The 16,849-nt window shown below is 39.6% G+C and overlaps 1 protein-coding gene across 1 annotated transcript in view; it reads right to left on the reverse strand.

The window, feature by feature from the left end:
- Positions 1-52: 52 nt before the first annotated feature.
- ZFYVE16 (zinc finger FYVE-type containing 16) overlaps positions 53-16,849 on the reverse strand; it is a 32,173-nt gene continuing 15,376 nt past the window's right edge. The window contains exons 6-18 of the mRNA XM_032206251.1: positions 16,449-16,600; positions 12,852-13,233; positions 12,213-12,335; positions 11,958-12,113; positions 11,122-11,346; positions 9,882-9,964; positions 7,103-7,207; positions 6,126-6,276; positions 4,860-4,940; positions 4,095-4,257; positions 3,159-3,264; positions 2,584-2,748; positions 53-1,715 (exon numbers count right to left, since the gene is read on the reverse strand). Of these exons, the coding sequence (XP_032062142.1) occupies positions 1,554-1,715; positions 2,584-2,748; positions 3,159-3,264; positions 4,095-4,257; positions 4,860-4,940; positions 6,126-6,276; positions 7,103-7,207; positions 9,882-9,964; positions 11,122-11,346; positions 11,958-12,113; positions 12,213-12,335; positions 12,852-13,233; positions 16,449-16,600 (2,054 nt within the window). The 3' untranslated portion in view covers positions 53-1,553. The remainder of the gene's footprint in view (positions 1,716-2,583; positions 2,749-3,158; positions 3,265-4,094; positions 4,258-4,859; positions 4,941-6,125; positions 6,277-7,102; positions 7,208-9,881; positions 9,965-11,121; positions 11,347-11,957; positions 12,114-12,212; positions 12,336-12,851; positions 13,234-16,448; positions 16,601-16,849) is intronic.

Genomic DNA, 16,849 nt, shown 5'->3' on the forward strand with positions numbered 1-16,849 from the left:
TGAAGGGTCCCGGAGCCCCCCTGAGGGGAAGAAAGACGAGGCTTCACATGAGTAAGAGGGCTGTGTTTATTTAAATAGCCGGTAACTGTGTGTCTACACTGCTGTTTCTTTCACGGTCCATGCGTGGCTTTGCTTGCACCCAAGTGCTCCTCCTGTGGTCTTCAGCTCCTCTCCAGAGTCAGCTCCTCTGAAGAATCAGCTCGAAAGTATCCCCAGTATCCTCCACAGCAAGATCTTGATGAAGCCTGAAACCTTCCAAAAACTTGCCTTTTAAAGCACGGTTAACAGCAGAGCTGATTAGGTTAAAGTTACAAACTGTTTTTGATACAAAAACATGAAATATCCCCTATGAGCATCAAGAAGGCATCAAAGTTCTAATAGTCGCATAAAACGGTACCAACATTTTTACTGAAAACAATACAGACCTTGGACAGATTTTGTTTTGGTTCTGTTCCTGGTAAACAGTTGTGACAGTTATCAAACCTTGGTTCACTGAACCTTGGTACAAATCACATGCATCACAAGTACATAAATAGATTTTAATGACCCAATATCAAAAATACATCCTATACAAGAACTGCAAGTATACTAAAGCGATCTGTTCATGAAAATTCACACAATACATTTATTGTCCCTGAAAACAAAGGTGGCTACCAAGAGGTGACAAAAGCAGTAAATGGAAGCAGAAAAAGTATTGCAGAAACCTTGTCTTACTTATTGCTACATGTAGATTACTGCAAAGGTAATCTGGCTTTTTATTAATCCTTGAAAGGTCAAATTGCATCAGGACTTCTGAACACAGAGTAAAGGAAAAAAAGTATCAGTATTTATAAAAATAGCATCCATTTAAGTTAGATAAGTCCTTATAAATACCAGAATGAAATCAGTTTTCTATAAAAAGGAATTCAGAAGCATATGTTCCTGAAGCACCAGCATAATATCCTAGTAATTCAGGACTTCAACTACAAAGTCTTCATAAACATACCTGCAAAATTCTTCCTTGTGCTGATCATAGACGAGTGTCAAAAAGTGTGCACTTATATTTGCACTGACACGTGAAGCTTGCAGTCAGCTACAGATCACATATTTGAATCTCAAATGGCAAGAAAACAGTTTTGTGCCAGCTAAGTATACTTCAGTGTTTAGCTCATATGCACATGGAAAGCACATGCTTCAGATTGAGATTAGACCTAACCACAGCAATTTCTCTAATACTTATCTGAGGTTAAGAGGCAAGATAATATGGCTTACAGTTACACTACACAAAGTAAACGCTACAATTGTGTAAAGAGGTAACAAAGACTGCCCTCTTCATCAACTGTATTAAGTGTAAAATTTCAGAAGTTTAGGAAACATTACAAATTACAATTCTTTTCTCATAAAGTAACCAGCAAGAGTTGGTGCTTTTTTTCTTAAACAGTTTGAAAATCCATTAATGAAAATCCATTAAAACAAAACCAGTCTTAAAAACTTTTATCATTTTTAGTGTTTGACGCATCACAACTTTGGTATTCAGAGCTAGCAAATCAGTATCTTGCCAGTAACTGGCCTCATCAAAACAGATGTTCTATAATGAAAAATACTAATTCCATTTTCAATGGTAAACTTGTAGGATCTGACATCCCACCATGGATCACAGGAATCAGAGCACTGTCCAATTCATTCAGATAGTACTGTGGAAGAAGTTGACCTCCGGATCCTGCCAAGTACTCAACCTAGAATGAGAACACATCTATTTTAACATTTTTTGTAACTAATAAGATGACACAAATGCGTAGTATCTTGGTAAAACAGTAGTTCACCTAGCATGAAGTGACATAAAGTAACATTGAAACACTGGGAACTGGGTAGGTTTTCAGGTTGATCACGAACTATTAGGTTTGCCAGAGGAACATGCAACATTCTACCTAGGTTTACCAGGCCACAAATCCTCAGCATCCTGGATTGCTTCAGACTTCTGTCCAAGAATTATCTGATTTTATTCTGGGATCAGATACTAATAGATAAATTTCAAAATAGATTGCTGAAAATTAGAATTTAAGGAGTACATTTACAGCTTCCCTCAAAATAGATAAGGAAGGGTAACAGAGAGTAAGACCTTCAGATACAAAGAAGTTTATTTCAATACTGGAGTTATGCAGGCTTTTGAGGGACATCCATATTGGACAGAACTAGGCAAACCTGTTCTCTTCTGCTGTAGAAATATTGGAGCAAATATCTCTTCCTGAGTTGGGAGCTAATGCAGCAGAAAACTACATACTTAAAGAAAAGCATCAGAAAGTTAACTCTGTAACTCTCTAAACTGACTCACCCTGGAGGCAAATGAGTGCCAGAGAGAGTCAGAACCAGAGAAGAACTGATAACCTATAGCAAGCAGCTACTAGGGAATGGGGCAGAAACGACAATGAGGCTATTCCTTTCATGAACCACTAGGCATTAAGTCAGCTTCTAAATGAAATTTCATCCTCAGTCTGGATCTGGGGTAGGACAAAAAAAATAGAACCATTCAGAAAGAGATCCAAGGTCTTCACAAGAAAGATTTCAATTGAAATGGAGTGTCTGCAATAAAAGTTGAAAGATTACCATATCTGAGTCAACAGAAACTCTTAGGCCTATCTTATTCATCCCATTATTTTTCAAGGTTTTAAGGTGTGGGCAAAGAGCAGCGCTGCAGGCAATCGCAATCTCTTTAGCAAACTGAAGAGGAACAGGACTGGATAGTTCATGGTCCTTCAGAAAATAGTACACCTGAAATCACAGAAAGGATAAGGACAGACAATAGCCCGGTTACATGACAAAAGTAAGAAAATGAGTATGCAGAACAAAGTGAGCTATAAATATCAATGCTTGTGTGTTGGCATATTATTCTAACACTTCATGTTCAGTCATAATACTTAAGTGACCATAGGTGTATCTGGATTATACATTAATCCAGACATTAATTAGCAACGATAATAGACTTTTACAATGTACTTCTTTTCAGAGGAAGATAAAGTATGTAAGCTTATCAAGGAATCATAGAGAACAGTTTGCAAATCAGTATGGCTATATAGCAGGTAAGTTAGATTCTTTAATAGTAACATTTAATACCCCCTTCTTTAACACTACAATACTTTAAGTGGTAGTAAAAAGGCTGAAGTACAATGTAGTTTACTAACTTCAGTGCACTTTAGAACTTTTCCTTCTCTTTCAAAGTCTCTGCTGTGTGGCGCTTTTTCACTCTGAGTTCCTTCCATTGCTTTTCCATCTACTGGACTTAGAATTCTGTGGAAGATAATAGCGTTGTTAATAATTTCAAAAAACATTTTATTTCATACAACTTTTTCCAATCTACAAAATAATGTTTAGTTATCCTTAAAGGCTTTTTAAACAGCCTTAAACAGCCTACAGGATTTGCATCACGTCAACATAAAAGCTACAGAAAAAGTATCCTACACAGGGAACAAACAACACTTACTCAATAAAAGCCTCATCATATGGGTTTAAGAAACTATAAACCATCTTAGGTAAGGCACCTTTCTGCTTTAATTGGTCAGTGAAACCACAGAAAAAGGCATACTAAGTCAAGCCCAGGGCCTGAGAAATAACTCTGTTAATAAAAAGCAAGTTTTTGAGTTAGCAGCGTACAATTAAAGTTTGAAGATGTATAAACAACCGTTCAAAACACATTAAGTAAGGATGTCTTGCACCTTACTTTGTTTCACTAAACGCTGACATTCAAAGCAGTGAGTGGCAAAGAGCAGTACTGTGTGCTCACAAGCCACCTCACCTCCCCGAGACATAAAGAGATTAACTGCATCCTTACATTGATAACTGATTCGATAGAGGACTTCCAAAGGTTCACACACACACTTCCTGTCAAATTCCTGAACATTGAAAACAGTATTAATTTCGGTGAACACAAGCTAAGCTGTTCTGCTAGTGACATCTAGAGGCTAGCAGGTACTTCACTGTCCTATTCCCTTACAGCTTTTAGTAGAACACTTCCTTTGAATAAAAATATGTTAGATTTATTTCAAGAAATAAAAGGTGGATATTTTCAAGCAGGGAACAAGAGAATTCTGTAAGATGCTTTGTTTTGGTAATACATTTACCCTTCGTTTGTTTTTTCTTCATTTTCTACCCAGCAAATATCTACATATTCCTTTAGGCCTTCTGCATCCACTTTGCCACAAGTTATTTTAAAGTCCTTCTTGTTTCTTAATGCCTGGCGTAGGCTTTCCATCGTTTCCGGTGTTATTTGTACCATTAGTCCATCTAAAAGAAAATCAGTTAAGATTATCATTTATCTACAGAAAGAGTAGCATAGCTTTAAAGTAGAGTCTTAGCTTAACGTCTGATGAGACCAGCCCTCTCTCCCTCAGCTCCCTAATAAACAGATGTCAAATCCTAATTGGACACTATACCCAACAACAGCATCAAATGCCACATGACAGAAGTAGTAATTAAAGCTTTTCTAGTCAACAGAGCAAAGACCAATAGACTAATCTTACAAGTAGCTGGCATTTGTGTGTCAATACATGCATTTCATCAGTACATGAATCAAAATAGTTCTAGATACACGCAGCCATAAAGGAAATTCAAATATTGGCTAACGTGAAGAGAGATATAACCGAGATATGTAATAAAACCGACAGATGAACTAGCATGTATTTTTATAGAGCATGACTTGTTTGTAAGAGGTTTTCTAAAAGTTACAAGTCCTGAAAAAGTTTTACTTACTGTGGAATAAAGATCTTGCATAAAACTGCCTTCTTTTCCCCTCTCCCTCCTCCTTTCCCCCCTCCCCCCCCTTTAGGATCCTCTGGGAAAAAAAAAGGAAAAAAAAAAGAAAAAGACACATAGGACAAAATTCCTACCTTCAACTATACTGGATTTAGCTAGAAATCCTGAAGATGTCTTTAAGGCTCCATTAAACACTACAAAACTTGCACCTGTAACTAGAAAAAATAGAAAAAAGTAAATATCACTACGTATCTCTGAAGTTTGTCATTACCAACATTTAATTTACTTTTGTTGTTGTTTTAAGAGAGCAAACAAAGAAAGGTATTACTAGCAATCACTTAGACACAGGCTGGTACAAAACACTGGACCTTGGCAAAAAACCTTTGTCAAGCTACATTATGAGTGCATGAAGTATTCTTTTAAGATACTGGCAGATAGGTAAGAGGCAAGCTGGCAAAGCTCAAAATACAAAGGGGAGACAGTCACTGGTACAGTGTTGTGCTGTGGTGTTTTATGGTGTTTTTGGGCTCAGTCAACCCAAGTACAGCACTTCAAACAAAAGCACGCTTAATAGATATGCTTAATGAAGCACAAAACAGTATTTGTAATTCATGCCAGAGATGGCAAGAGTAAAGCCTTACCAATCTGGAATTCCCCTGCAACTAATGACTCTTGAGAAGCACAAATAATCAGCCTGGATACACTGCTCTGCGATGTAAATGTACTTTTTGCAAAACCTCAAAAGGTACCTCTACACTCTTCACTACACGTGGTTTCATCAGTTTGCTAGGTGCTGTATAGAGTGATTCACTCATACTGTACTTCCATACACTCAGTTACTCAGGCTGTTTAGTCTGTAAACATATTGCACAGTTCACACTAATATTAAACTTGGATTTTGAAAGATGTAAAAAAAATCATGCCTAAAAATGCAAGCTATAATAAAAAAAATCTAAAAACAAGCAGAAAACAATTTGAATCTTCACTTATCATTTCTAAAAGGTAACTAACAGCTGAAACCAAATAGCAATATTTTATTTTGCACTTACTCTGCTACTTGAATGCCTGAACTTTTTGCCTAAATAAGCTACTGGGAATACACACTTTCCTTGCAGCATGAGTCAGTGAACATACATTTTATTTGCACTGTGAAATTCTTCACTCAGAGGGCAGTGAGGCCCTGGCGCAGGCTGCCCAGAGAAGCTGTGGATGCCCCATCCTTGGGGGTGCTCAAGGCCAGGCTGGATGGGGCTTTGGGCAACCTGGTCTGGTGGGAGGGGTCCCTGCCCACGGCAGGGGGGTTGGAACTGTGTGATCTTTAAGGTCCCTTCCAACCCATTCTATGGTTCCGTGATTTCTGCTCTGTGATTGTTCCTCACATGCCACACTAGACAGCTTACCTTTCCTAGGATGTTCAGTAGCGCTGTTTGCTTGTGTATGATAGTGGCCATGCTTATTCTGCACACACACCAAGTGAGAATCTGCTTCAGTATTGAAACTGGCTCCAATACTAATTACATGGTCATTAGAAGAATTTACCACCTTCATCACCTGTCAACATAAAGTTTGTCATTAAAGTGACAAATCTTTTTTTGCAGTACTTGTTTTAAATACAAAGACATTAGAAAAATCCAGGTCTCAAAACAAATCCCAAGGATTATTCACTTAATTCCAGAAAGGCTGAACAACTTGATTTGCCATGACTAGTTCGAGGAAAACTAAACATGATTAAAAATTCTACTTCAGTTGAGAGCGATGTCTGACTACTGATAACGCAGAGTATCAGAGCTGTAGGGATTTTGTTGGTTATGAGGCGACGCATTAAGCATCATGCAGTTTACTCCTCTTTTATGTTGTTGCTAAAGGTCAGTTAAACTGTAATACAAACTACACTGACGAAATATTTTTTAGAAATTGTATTGTATTTTGAAGTTTTACGCAAAACAGCACTTTCACAAAATATATAGGAGATTCTCCTTGGAAACATATGCTAAAAGACTTTACAGAAATTGTTGATCTTTCACCTTTAGCAGGCTACCCTAGGCCTCAATTTTTCACTCATCATCCATCTTCTAACACAGCCATGAAGACAGAAACGTGCATTCTGACGATTTCATGCCCTCTCCCCAGACATCACATGCTTATACCATTTTAAAGTTCAAAGAGTCTACTGCACAGCAAACTAGAGAGCTGCAATCAGGTGGAGAAATCACTTGCAGAACTCCCTGGAAATTGATTTGAGAATAAAGCATTACTGCCTCCAAGAATCACTTCCTCCCTCCTGCCTTTTTTAAAGAAATAAAAGACCTCACATAAAAGACGTAACTGGTGTTATACAAAAATGAAGATTAAAGGGGTTTGGATTACTTTTACTCACCTCATTATACTTCCTTAGGGGTATTTTAATACAGCTTCTACCCATTTCCACATGAACAAATAGGTTGTCTATGGTATGCAAAGTATATTGATAGTTTCTAAGATCCTATAACAGACAAAAATTTAATGTCAGCAGACAGTTTAAGTATAATTTCCTTACATTTGAGAGTACTTCTCATCAGAACAAAGTATTTTACATCCAGCCCTAAGAGCGTTGGTTTTCAGGGAGGGTTTGGACAACGCTGTCATGGCGTCACAGATCTCACTGCACTGCAAGTTTCAGCTGAACTGACACTGTCTAGCAGCAGCAAGGATATGCATCACAGACTCCCTTTGCCTTCATCATTCACCACCACCTCAGTCACTTGTGTGGTACTAGATTTTGTGATCTTTAACTGTTGAGCTTGCACCGCCTGTAGTTAAAAATCTAACAAGAACATTTTGCAGTCATCTTCCCGTGACTCAAACTCCTGCTGTATCAAAAGAAGTAACCCTGCCAAGAAGCACACGTTCTCAGTGTTTTGAGCTGATGCCACTGAACAGATGCCACTGAACACAGCTATAAAGGAGAATCACAGCAACTGTAATCCAACTGAAAACAGGTTCTATAGAAGCCCTCCTGTCACCAGTGCAACATTAAGACTCCTTTAAGTCCAATGGTGTAATTCCACAGCAGGCTAAAGAAAGGAATGGGTATACCACATCAGATATAAGACAAATCCGGTTCAATATCCCCTGCGTGACAGCGACAGAGAGTGAACACTGATGAGTTTATGCTACTCCTTATGTGCCTGTATGTCCTTCCCGGGCTACTCTTCCAGACCTTAACAATCCGTGGCCTTAGTACTTGAATAACACAAAGGCTGTGGCTTAAGCCAATTAAGTGAATCTTGATTCTCTTAACGTACTCTTCTGCCCTCTGCCCCCACGCTGGTACTGGTCCATGGCCAATCAGGCAGGGAGCAGCCTCATGGAATTGAAACTTAATATTCTTTTTTTTTTTTCTTGATGGAGGAATCACTATTTTCATATGGCTTAATTCCTGAGATTGATTCTCTATGTAACATGGAAATCAATGATAGCAAAAACAGAGAGCCAAAGACCGCCACTTCATCTAAGCTGTAATGGTTTCTAGACTAGAGAGGATTTAGCAATCACCTGGGTGTATGCAACTGTCTGTAACCTTTCCAGTACTTTTACTTAAAGCCTTAAGGATAAGTTCTACGTAAGTGTTAGAAGAGGAAGTTACCAGTCAGAAATACAGGTTTACTAGAAGTTTACATCAAACTATTTGGGTAACAAAGGAAAAATTATTGACTTGAAGTCAGTCAAGTCTTTCATGTAAGACAGTCAGACTGATTAACCTTAACAAAGTTAATTTTGTGTATCAATGTAATTAATGTTACACTTAGAATAGAGAATCTGCCTGTCAAGTTTGCTTTTTCAAATTTAATGAGATGTCAGATATAAGACTAGAGTTCTTGTGCCAGAGCAGTCCTTGTAAAAGAAAAATGTAACTGAACAGTGATTACTATCAGCTTTACTGTAAATTTCAACATTTTTCCCAGTTAGTTAAAGCTATTTCTTACTACCACAGACTGTGCTAACAGAAGCATGACATGAAAGATTATACCAGGTTTAACTGATGAAGTTTCGGTAGCAGTGGGGCTGCAGGGCTGCTCTGTGAGCAGAGCCCAGTAAGTGCCCCATGTCAGAGCAGAGCCAGCTCCAGCCAGCGCCAAAAGGGACCTGCTGCTGGCCAGGGCATGGCCATGAGCGATGCTGGGTGGGCCTCTGGGAGAGCAGACTGAAGAAAGGGGGAAAAACAGCAGCTGGGAGAGAGGAGCAAGAAACAGAGAACCAGCCCTGCAGACACCAAGGTCAGTGAAGGGGGAGGGGAGGAGGTGCTCCAGGTCCCAGAGCAGAAGATGCCCTGTGGTGAGCGAGGACATCAGAGCAGATCTCCAGACTGCAGCCCGTGAAGAACACCACGTCACAGCAGATGGATGTGGCCTGAAGGAAGCTGCAGCCCACGGAGAACCCACACAGGAGCAGGCTGCTGGCATGAACAGCTCTCCCTGTGGAGAACAGCTCACGCTGGAGCGGTCTGTTCCTGAAGGACTGCACCCTGTGGTGAACACCCGTGTTGGAGCAGCTGGCAAAGGGCTGTAATCCCATGGTAGGGACTCCACAATGGAGCAGAGGAAGAGAGTGAGGAGGAACGAGCAGCAGAGATGAAGTGTTATGGGCTGACTGCAACCCCATTTCCCATCCCTCTGTGCCACTCAGGTGTGGAGAAAGTAAAAGAACTGGGAATGAAGTTGAGCGTGGTAAGAAAGGGGGGTGGGGTGGGTGAAGAAAGGTGGGCTTAGTTTGTTTTTATTTCAGTTCTCACTTCGTTATCTATTGGCAACAAATTTAATCTTCCCCAAGCCAAGCCTGTTTTGAATGGGATGGTAATGTGATCAACTTCCCTGTCCTTAGTTCAATCCACAAAGATCTTTCATCTCATATTTCCTCCCTGTATCATGAAGAGGAGGCAGAGAGAAAGCATCTTGGTGAGCACCTGTCAGCCAGGCAAGATCAACCCACCACAAAGATTCAGCTTTCTTAACTGACATCTAAATTGTCTTTGGTAAGGAATTTCCCAGTTAGCTCTGAAAAACAAAAACGTTAGCTCTTTAACGTTGCCAAAAGTAATTCAGCTTTAAAGAATCTTAGTTCTGAGGATATTTATATAAAATAGATTACAACAGGAAGGGAAGAGAACAATTACTCACAACAAGTAGATTCATTACTGTGTGTCCTATTTCTCCAAAGAGTGGGTTTCGGTGTCTGAAACTTACTAGAGGAGTTGGATATGCTGGAGTGGAGGAAATAAAAAAGGTCATGTTTACTTACCAACAATTGTAAAACTCACTAATATAAATATTTTCAGCTATAGCCTATGTTTCTTAATTTCATTATCCAAACTGCCAAGTGAACTATAGCCATTGTGTTCTCCCTTACTCTCCCTCACTTCATCCCACTGCATGGTTTCCTCGCCCACGGTTAAATCCTACTGCAATGTCTGCATGTCTCCCCCAGCAGCAGAAGTCTTCTGAGAGACCTGATGCTGTTCACATGCTTTATCAGCTACGCTTCTTGCAATAGGTGGGCTGGAAGGAAACGCCCTGTGTTCAGTCTTTGGGTTATGAGTCATAAGAGGAGATGCAAGGATTCAATGGTTGCTTGAATATGAATACCATGCAGGTAACTTCTAATACGAAGTACCATTTAGTATCGGTAGGCAACGAACAAAATGATTGAAGAGGTTCATACAAGGTAACAAGGTTTTAAGTGCTTTGAAGTTCTATGGTTGGAACAGAAAAGGTGCAGATGGAAACCAAGGGAAAGCAAGGAGATGCAGGAGACCACAGACAACATAAAGTAATCTGAAAACAAAGCAAATTGCATTACGAAGTCAGGATTGAGATCAAAGAAGGTGCATGGTTGATACAAAAATGACCATAAATTTGTTGAGAAAGAGTAACACCAAAGCTACCACCCTTGCCAACACCCAGGCAGAAAGTAGAACTCCACTACTGACTCAAATGCATGAACAACTGAGTGATGCACATTTATAGGCTTAAAATCTCTAAAATGACAGGCTTGTTTATTAAAAACCATCCAAGTTGGAAAGAGTTTATGTATCTTTGAAATCTATTCCACTCAAGTAACAGCTCCATGCTGCAACTTACCTAAACTCCTTATCTGAACTGTCTCCAAGTAAGGAACAGTGTGACAGGAAATAAAGCAGCACCTACACCTCTAGATTAGTGCCTGTGTTATTCAAAGAGCAACGCTAGATGTCATTTAGGACAGTATCTGCCTTCAGGTCCTGTGCAAGCTGGCTTTGTCTCTTCAAGTCAATGACAATTTGTGAAAGTATTTTCTTCCAGTGAATCTGGAGCAGTGTCAAAGTTACGTTTTTCAAGGGGAATTTCATATCTATTTGCCAATAGAAGTGTTAAAACTTACCCCCATATTCTGCTCCCAATCTCAACATCAAACGGATTGGAAAAACTTTTGCCCAGGGTATTTCCATCTTATGGATTAGAATGCCACAAAGAAAAGGGTTATCTGGTAGAATTAAATCATCAAGTTTCTGAAAAGTTGGTGAAACAAACAGGAATCCTCCGTGATCTTTGTTATCGAGAAAGTTTTCAGTAAACGTAATGTTTTCCATGTTTCTTATAAATTTTCCTGTTGAAAGAGGGACAGAGAATCTTTATACATCTTTAAAAGTAACACGCTATTGCCAAGAAAACTAGTACCTACTCTAATGTCATTGCTCTACCACAATCTTGTAAACTGTAAGGTACATATCTCAAATCTTGCTGAAAATTTGAGGCACCTACACCCATAAACTAAGTGCTCTATAGTCTTATTTATTAACTAGATGAAAACTATTTTTTTTCCAAACAAATAAAAAAACTTTGAAGTGTACAGTGTTCTGGTACATATTGACTGATGAACTTCAATTAACAGACCTCATATTTACACACATCTGAGTATTGTACTTCTACAAATGAAGTTCAGATTCCTTGAGCCTATGGCATAGGGTCTTATACCCAGAATCTCTAAGACCATATGAAGAACAACAACAAACAAGCAAACCAGATGTTTACAACTGAGGAACTTAAATTCTTTCCCTCCCATTTTTTCACTTAGAGAACCCAAGGCTAACACTGTAAGTTTTTTTCCACCAAACCAGATACCTACAAAAACTGCAATAAAAATTACGTAAACCTCCAACTTTAAAAGACAAGTAAGAAGATATTATATTACAAAGTTAGATCATCATAGTTACATACCTTTCAGTGCATCCTTATAGATGTTAATAAATAATTTGAGCATCTCATTAGGAAAAGTCTCCTCATCTGGCAAACACTGCAACAGAATGATAATTTCTGCCTGACCCAAACCATGTAGTCCGTTTGTTGAGAAGTACCAGCATTTTTCTGAAGAATCTTTAATCAAAGATAGATACCACAGTAATAAAGATACTGCTTTATATAATCAGAAGAGGAAATACAGATTTAATGGAAAATGAAATGTGCAGTACTTACAAGATATTAACTTGACATTCACAAGCAAGTTTGCATTTAGGATAAATGTTAATGGATTGGGACCTCCTTCCGCAAGAAGTAAGGTGACCTGTTGGTGAGACGGATGTTCTTCCACTAGAGGATCTAAATAAACATCTGATTTAGTTCAATGTCAGCCAAATGTTTAAAATAAGAACTACAGATCGTAGCATATGACTGTCCTATCTTCCCATGTTAAATGGGTGGTAATTATTCTCAAACTTAGATCAGCTGAGGATCAACCAGCTATTCTATTCAAGAGCTTATCCTAAGATTCAAAGGCCATACAAAAATAAAGCAGTAACTTCTAACAAAGGTGTGAACTAGGGCTGCCACTCATTTGTTGATTACTGATAAATTGTGTATGCTGTTTTCTCAATCCGTATGCTGGTACTGTCAATTACAAACGATGAGAACTGTCACTACTATAACGCATTTAAGTGGTGAAGCGCTATTTTCATAACATTTTGACATTTTAATAACTCACGTTCAATTAACAAACAATCAATCCAATGTGCACAGATGAGAGTTAAAGTAGTATTATAATGTAAGTTATATACAAAATGGTAATATTTAGAAATTTTGCATCTGGTGATACAGTACAACTTATCTGAATTTTACCTTTTCCTTTTTCACCCACTGCAAGCAAAAGTGGTGGGAGTTTGTCACCATCAGGAACAAGGCTGATTTCTCTACGGACAGAGTTCTCAACACCACAAAGTGCTCTGTAACTTGAAGGACTAACAGGCATATCACTTTTAGTCCGATCAACTAAACTGGAACTAGTTTTCTCATCTTCTGTAGCAGAAGAACTCTCTTTAGTTCCTGGAGTTACGGATCTATAAATATGCGCCATCTCACTCTGGCCGCAAAGAGCCTGCTGCACATCCTGTTCTGAAGGAACAGGAGGACCTAGTCCCTCCATTCTTGTAACAACATCCATTTCTTCTTTTGGCTTTGAATTTACATCAGTTAGTATGTCATCTTCCTCTGGGTTTGCAGCCTATGAGAAAAAAAAGAAGATCTAAACTCTAGTCTCACAACAAACTCTTAACTTCTGTACTAGCAATCTAGAAGCAAAAAGCACATTGGGAAAGAAATCTATCAAAAATTATAGGAAATGCCACTAAATCTCTTGCATTTTTTCCCCCATTGTTAGAAGTCACATTAGTCCCTATCTTAGGTGAAGATGTGTTACTGATTTGTTTGGTAACAAAAAAAAATCCTACCAGTGTTGTAAATTAGTTGTATTAGTATAGTTAGACCTAAGACATCAACAATGTCTTATGATCAGTAATGATCATAAGTATCCCTTAAGCAATCTGTTCTGTATTACTGTTTCCTCACTCATACCTACTGAACATTGTGATCTGTCCTCATTTTGATCAGTTCAGTATTGCAAGCAGCTGTTAGTAGAACACATCAGAAAAGAAACAGGAGTCTAGCGTTGGACAGTCTGACTCACTTCTAGTTTGGTGTCAAAGCTATGCTGCTCCCTCAGTGAAGCAGATATGGCAAGCTAAGGGCACAGTCACGTTATCATGTGAACTGTCATCAAAAAACAAACCAGGAGGTGATCTATCACCTTCCATGTATGCTAAGTTATCACACTACAAATCCATGTAGACTTGCATCCTATTTCAACAGGAAAGACCACATTTTAACAAGAAAAAAACTAACAGCTCTACGCTTGTCCTGCAATAATAGTTCTCCTGGTATGCCCTCAGCTTCCATCAAATCCCCTGCTTAGAGAGATGTGTGTGCCAGAAGGGGTGGGGGAGAGACACCAACCCCCAAACCCACCAACCCCACAAACACACACAAAAATACAAGAGCTATGATTAAAAGGGCCTCTGGTAAACTTCCTCCCCACAAATTCACTTGCTGGTGTTGTCTATCACTTTATACTTTCAGCCTTCATAGCATCTTGTGACAGCATGTTCAGGATTACATGCTCTCTGGTAAAGCACATCCTGAGCCTTAGAGCTGCATTATGGAGGGTTTGTTTCAACCTTGAAAGCTGCACACAGGAACCACCAACTAATTGTTTCCTTTGTCCATGCCACGTTTGATTTTAGACGTTTCTCATCTTTTTAAAGTGAAAATGCCCTATTCTTTCCCCAAAACGGAACACAGGATCTATCTTTTGATCACAAAGTTGGGTAGAGCAAGAGCTGCTAGGTATATTCAAGTTCTGAGAGCAGTATGGATGCATTTATTGTCATAATGATTTTCTACTTCTGTTTCTCTTTTCCCATCCACTTACTTCCCTTTTTAACAATTAATTAAGCATTTTCTTCAGATTGACCACTGACCATAAACCGTCCTTTTCCACCCAGTGAGACAGTAATAAATGTACCATTAATAAGCCCCAAATCACACACTCCTAAGCCTGCATTTCAAGGCATATCACACAATCTAACATCCAATTCACTAATACCTGGAACGTATTTGCCTTCACTGTTTGAACAGTTTCACCCTTTTTATCCTCTGCAAGTACAACAAACAGCACTGCGTCCAGGACACAGACCAATTAGACTCAGTTCTTTGTCCCTTTATCACTTACGGTAGCTGTTCGGTTTATCTTTATGATTTGGAAGGGGGCCTTTTCGTTTCTAACAGAGGCCTGCTTTCTTTCAAGAGCTCCCGATGAGCTTTTCTAGACACACATGTTCACGAACAGCATCAGCATTACCTCTACCACTGCACATTTCCTCTAACAGAAGCGTGAGGCATGATTATCCCCATCAAAAATCTTTAATCTTTGCACTTCTTCGCCGTCACTCTGAACAGCTCCTCAGGCCCAAAGCCACTGCGGAAGCCAGATTCACCTGCGACTCAGTGGAATCCTTGTTCAAACGGAATCACGTTTACTGCTATCCCTGCCTCATGAAATAAGGCTGATTTACATATTACACACCCTGCAGCTGTGGAGATTCTGCATGCAGCAGGTCTCAATGTGACTGCTCCTTGAACTGGACAGCTCGTTACTAGCGGAGCACCGGGCAGAGCTTGATGCTCTGGGGAGCCTACCGTGGGAAAATGAGGAACCACGTCAGAGCCCAGGAAACAACGTGATAAGGAATTTGAGCTCGATTATGATCAATCACTTCATCTAATCAATATGGTGCCTCATCCCTTTGCTATCTCTAATTCAAGGAAAAGCCCTAGCAGCACCATTCCTCTGTTTACACAGAGGAGTGAAGCCTTATGCTGCCTCGCTCCCCGGCTATTAATGTAATATGGGCACGGGGTGATCAGGCCTCCTTTGTGACTGGCTCTGGGGGGCCCTGTGGCATGGATAATTGACAATGGCACAATTAAGTGCTAAGGGGAGAGGGACTGCACAACCTGAGCCAGTAACGACCTATAAAAAAAGCTAAAAAGACGTGAATCCTGGAAAACTGTCTGAAACACAACGGCCTCACCATCCCATAAATAGTGATCCCAAGCAAGAACTCTTGGAGCTCTCTGGGGACCTCAGCAGGCAGCACCCTCAATGTCCCCTCCAGGCTGGGAGGATCCCAGAGGAAGTACCTCTTGGGCCTGACTCCTCAAGGAACAAGCTCACCTGTAGACAAGCACCGACAGGGGAGTACGGTGAGAAATTTACTTTAAGAGGGACTCTTGGAAGTGTGCAACTGGATTTAGAAACTTCCCAGGACCCTGCAGTAAGTCTTGGGTGAACCTTGCCAGCCTTAAGTCTTTAAGCCCCTGTTTCCACTGTAGAATCATTGATCATTGTGTCAATTTTCTAAAACTTGTGTCAACTTTATAAAACACTCATCAAGTGCTGTTAAAAGTCATGTAATCTAACCTTGTTATGCGCTACAAAAATGTAATAAATCCTTAATTATTGCTACATTAGAGTTATGTAAAATCTAATTCTGTAGCAGCAGTATACTGATTTTGCTGCACCCTATGGTATAGTACTCTAGGACACTAATCAGCTTCTTGTACAGCAGTTTAGTTTAGTTTAACAAGCAAACTACAGATAACCACTTGAAAAAGCTATAAGCACGTTAATAATGACAGATTTTAGAGCTATGGCTGAGGACACCTTCATAAGAATAGTTAATCAAAGCCTGTACAGGAAAAGCTTGATTTGGAGTTTATTCAGCTATATCATTTTTAAAGTTCACATATGCCCCAATCAGTAGCAAGCAAAGTTATTTCAAGATAGAATTCATGCACCTACACACACTTCTTAATTCATACCATATGCATCTCTGGCAAGTCAGGGTTTACTGGACTTAGGTCCTGTGATGACCTCTTTGCTCCAGATGAAAGTTTTGTTGTATCTGCCACTTCTCCAGTTGGCAAAATACCATCTGCAAACCAAACTCTCCTCTGTTCTTTGGGGCACAGCCCTAGGATAGGTTGAGAAAACAACACTGACTTCATATTATTTTCACTGTCCTAACAGCTGAAAGGGATACAAATGCAGCCCCTTCTCCCCCCAGTTATACAGACAATCTGCTCACTGAAACCAAGCACAAGTAGGCAGCTTGACTCCAGCCAGTCTCTCCCATCAGGTGAGCACATGCAAAAGACATCTCATACTAGCAGAAGAAGATGTCATGCTATAGTTATGTGTATCATTTCCTCGGTCATCCCAT

This window comes from Aythya fuligula, chromosome Z (genome assembly GCF_009819795.1).
Source record: "Aythya fuligula isolate bAytFul2 chromosome Z, bAytFul2.pri, whole genome shotgun sequence".
Classification (NCBI taxonomy): domain Eukaryota; kingdom Metazoa; phylum Chordata; class Aves; order Anseriformes; family Anatidae; genus Aythya; species Aythya fuligula.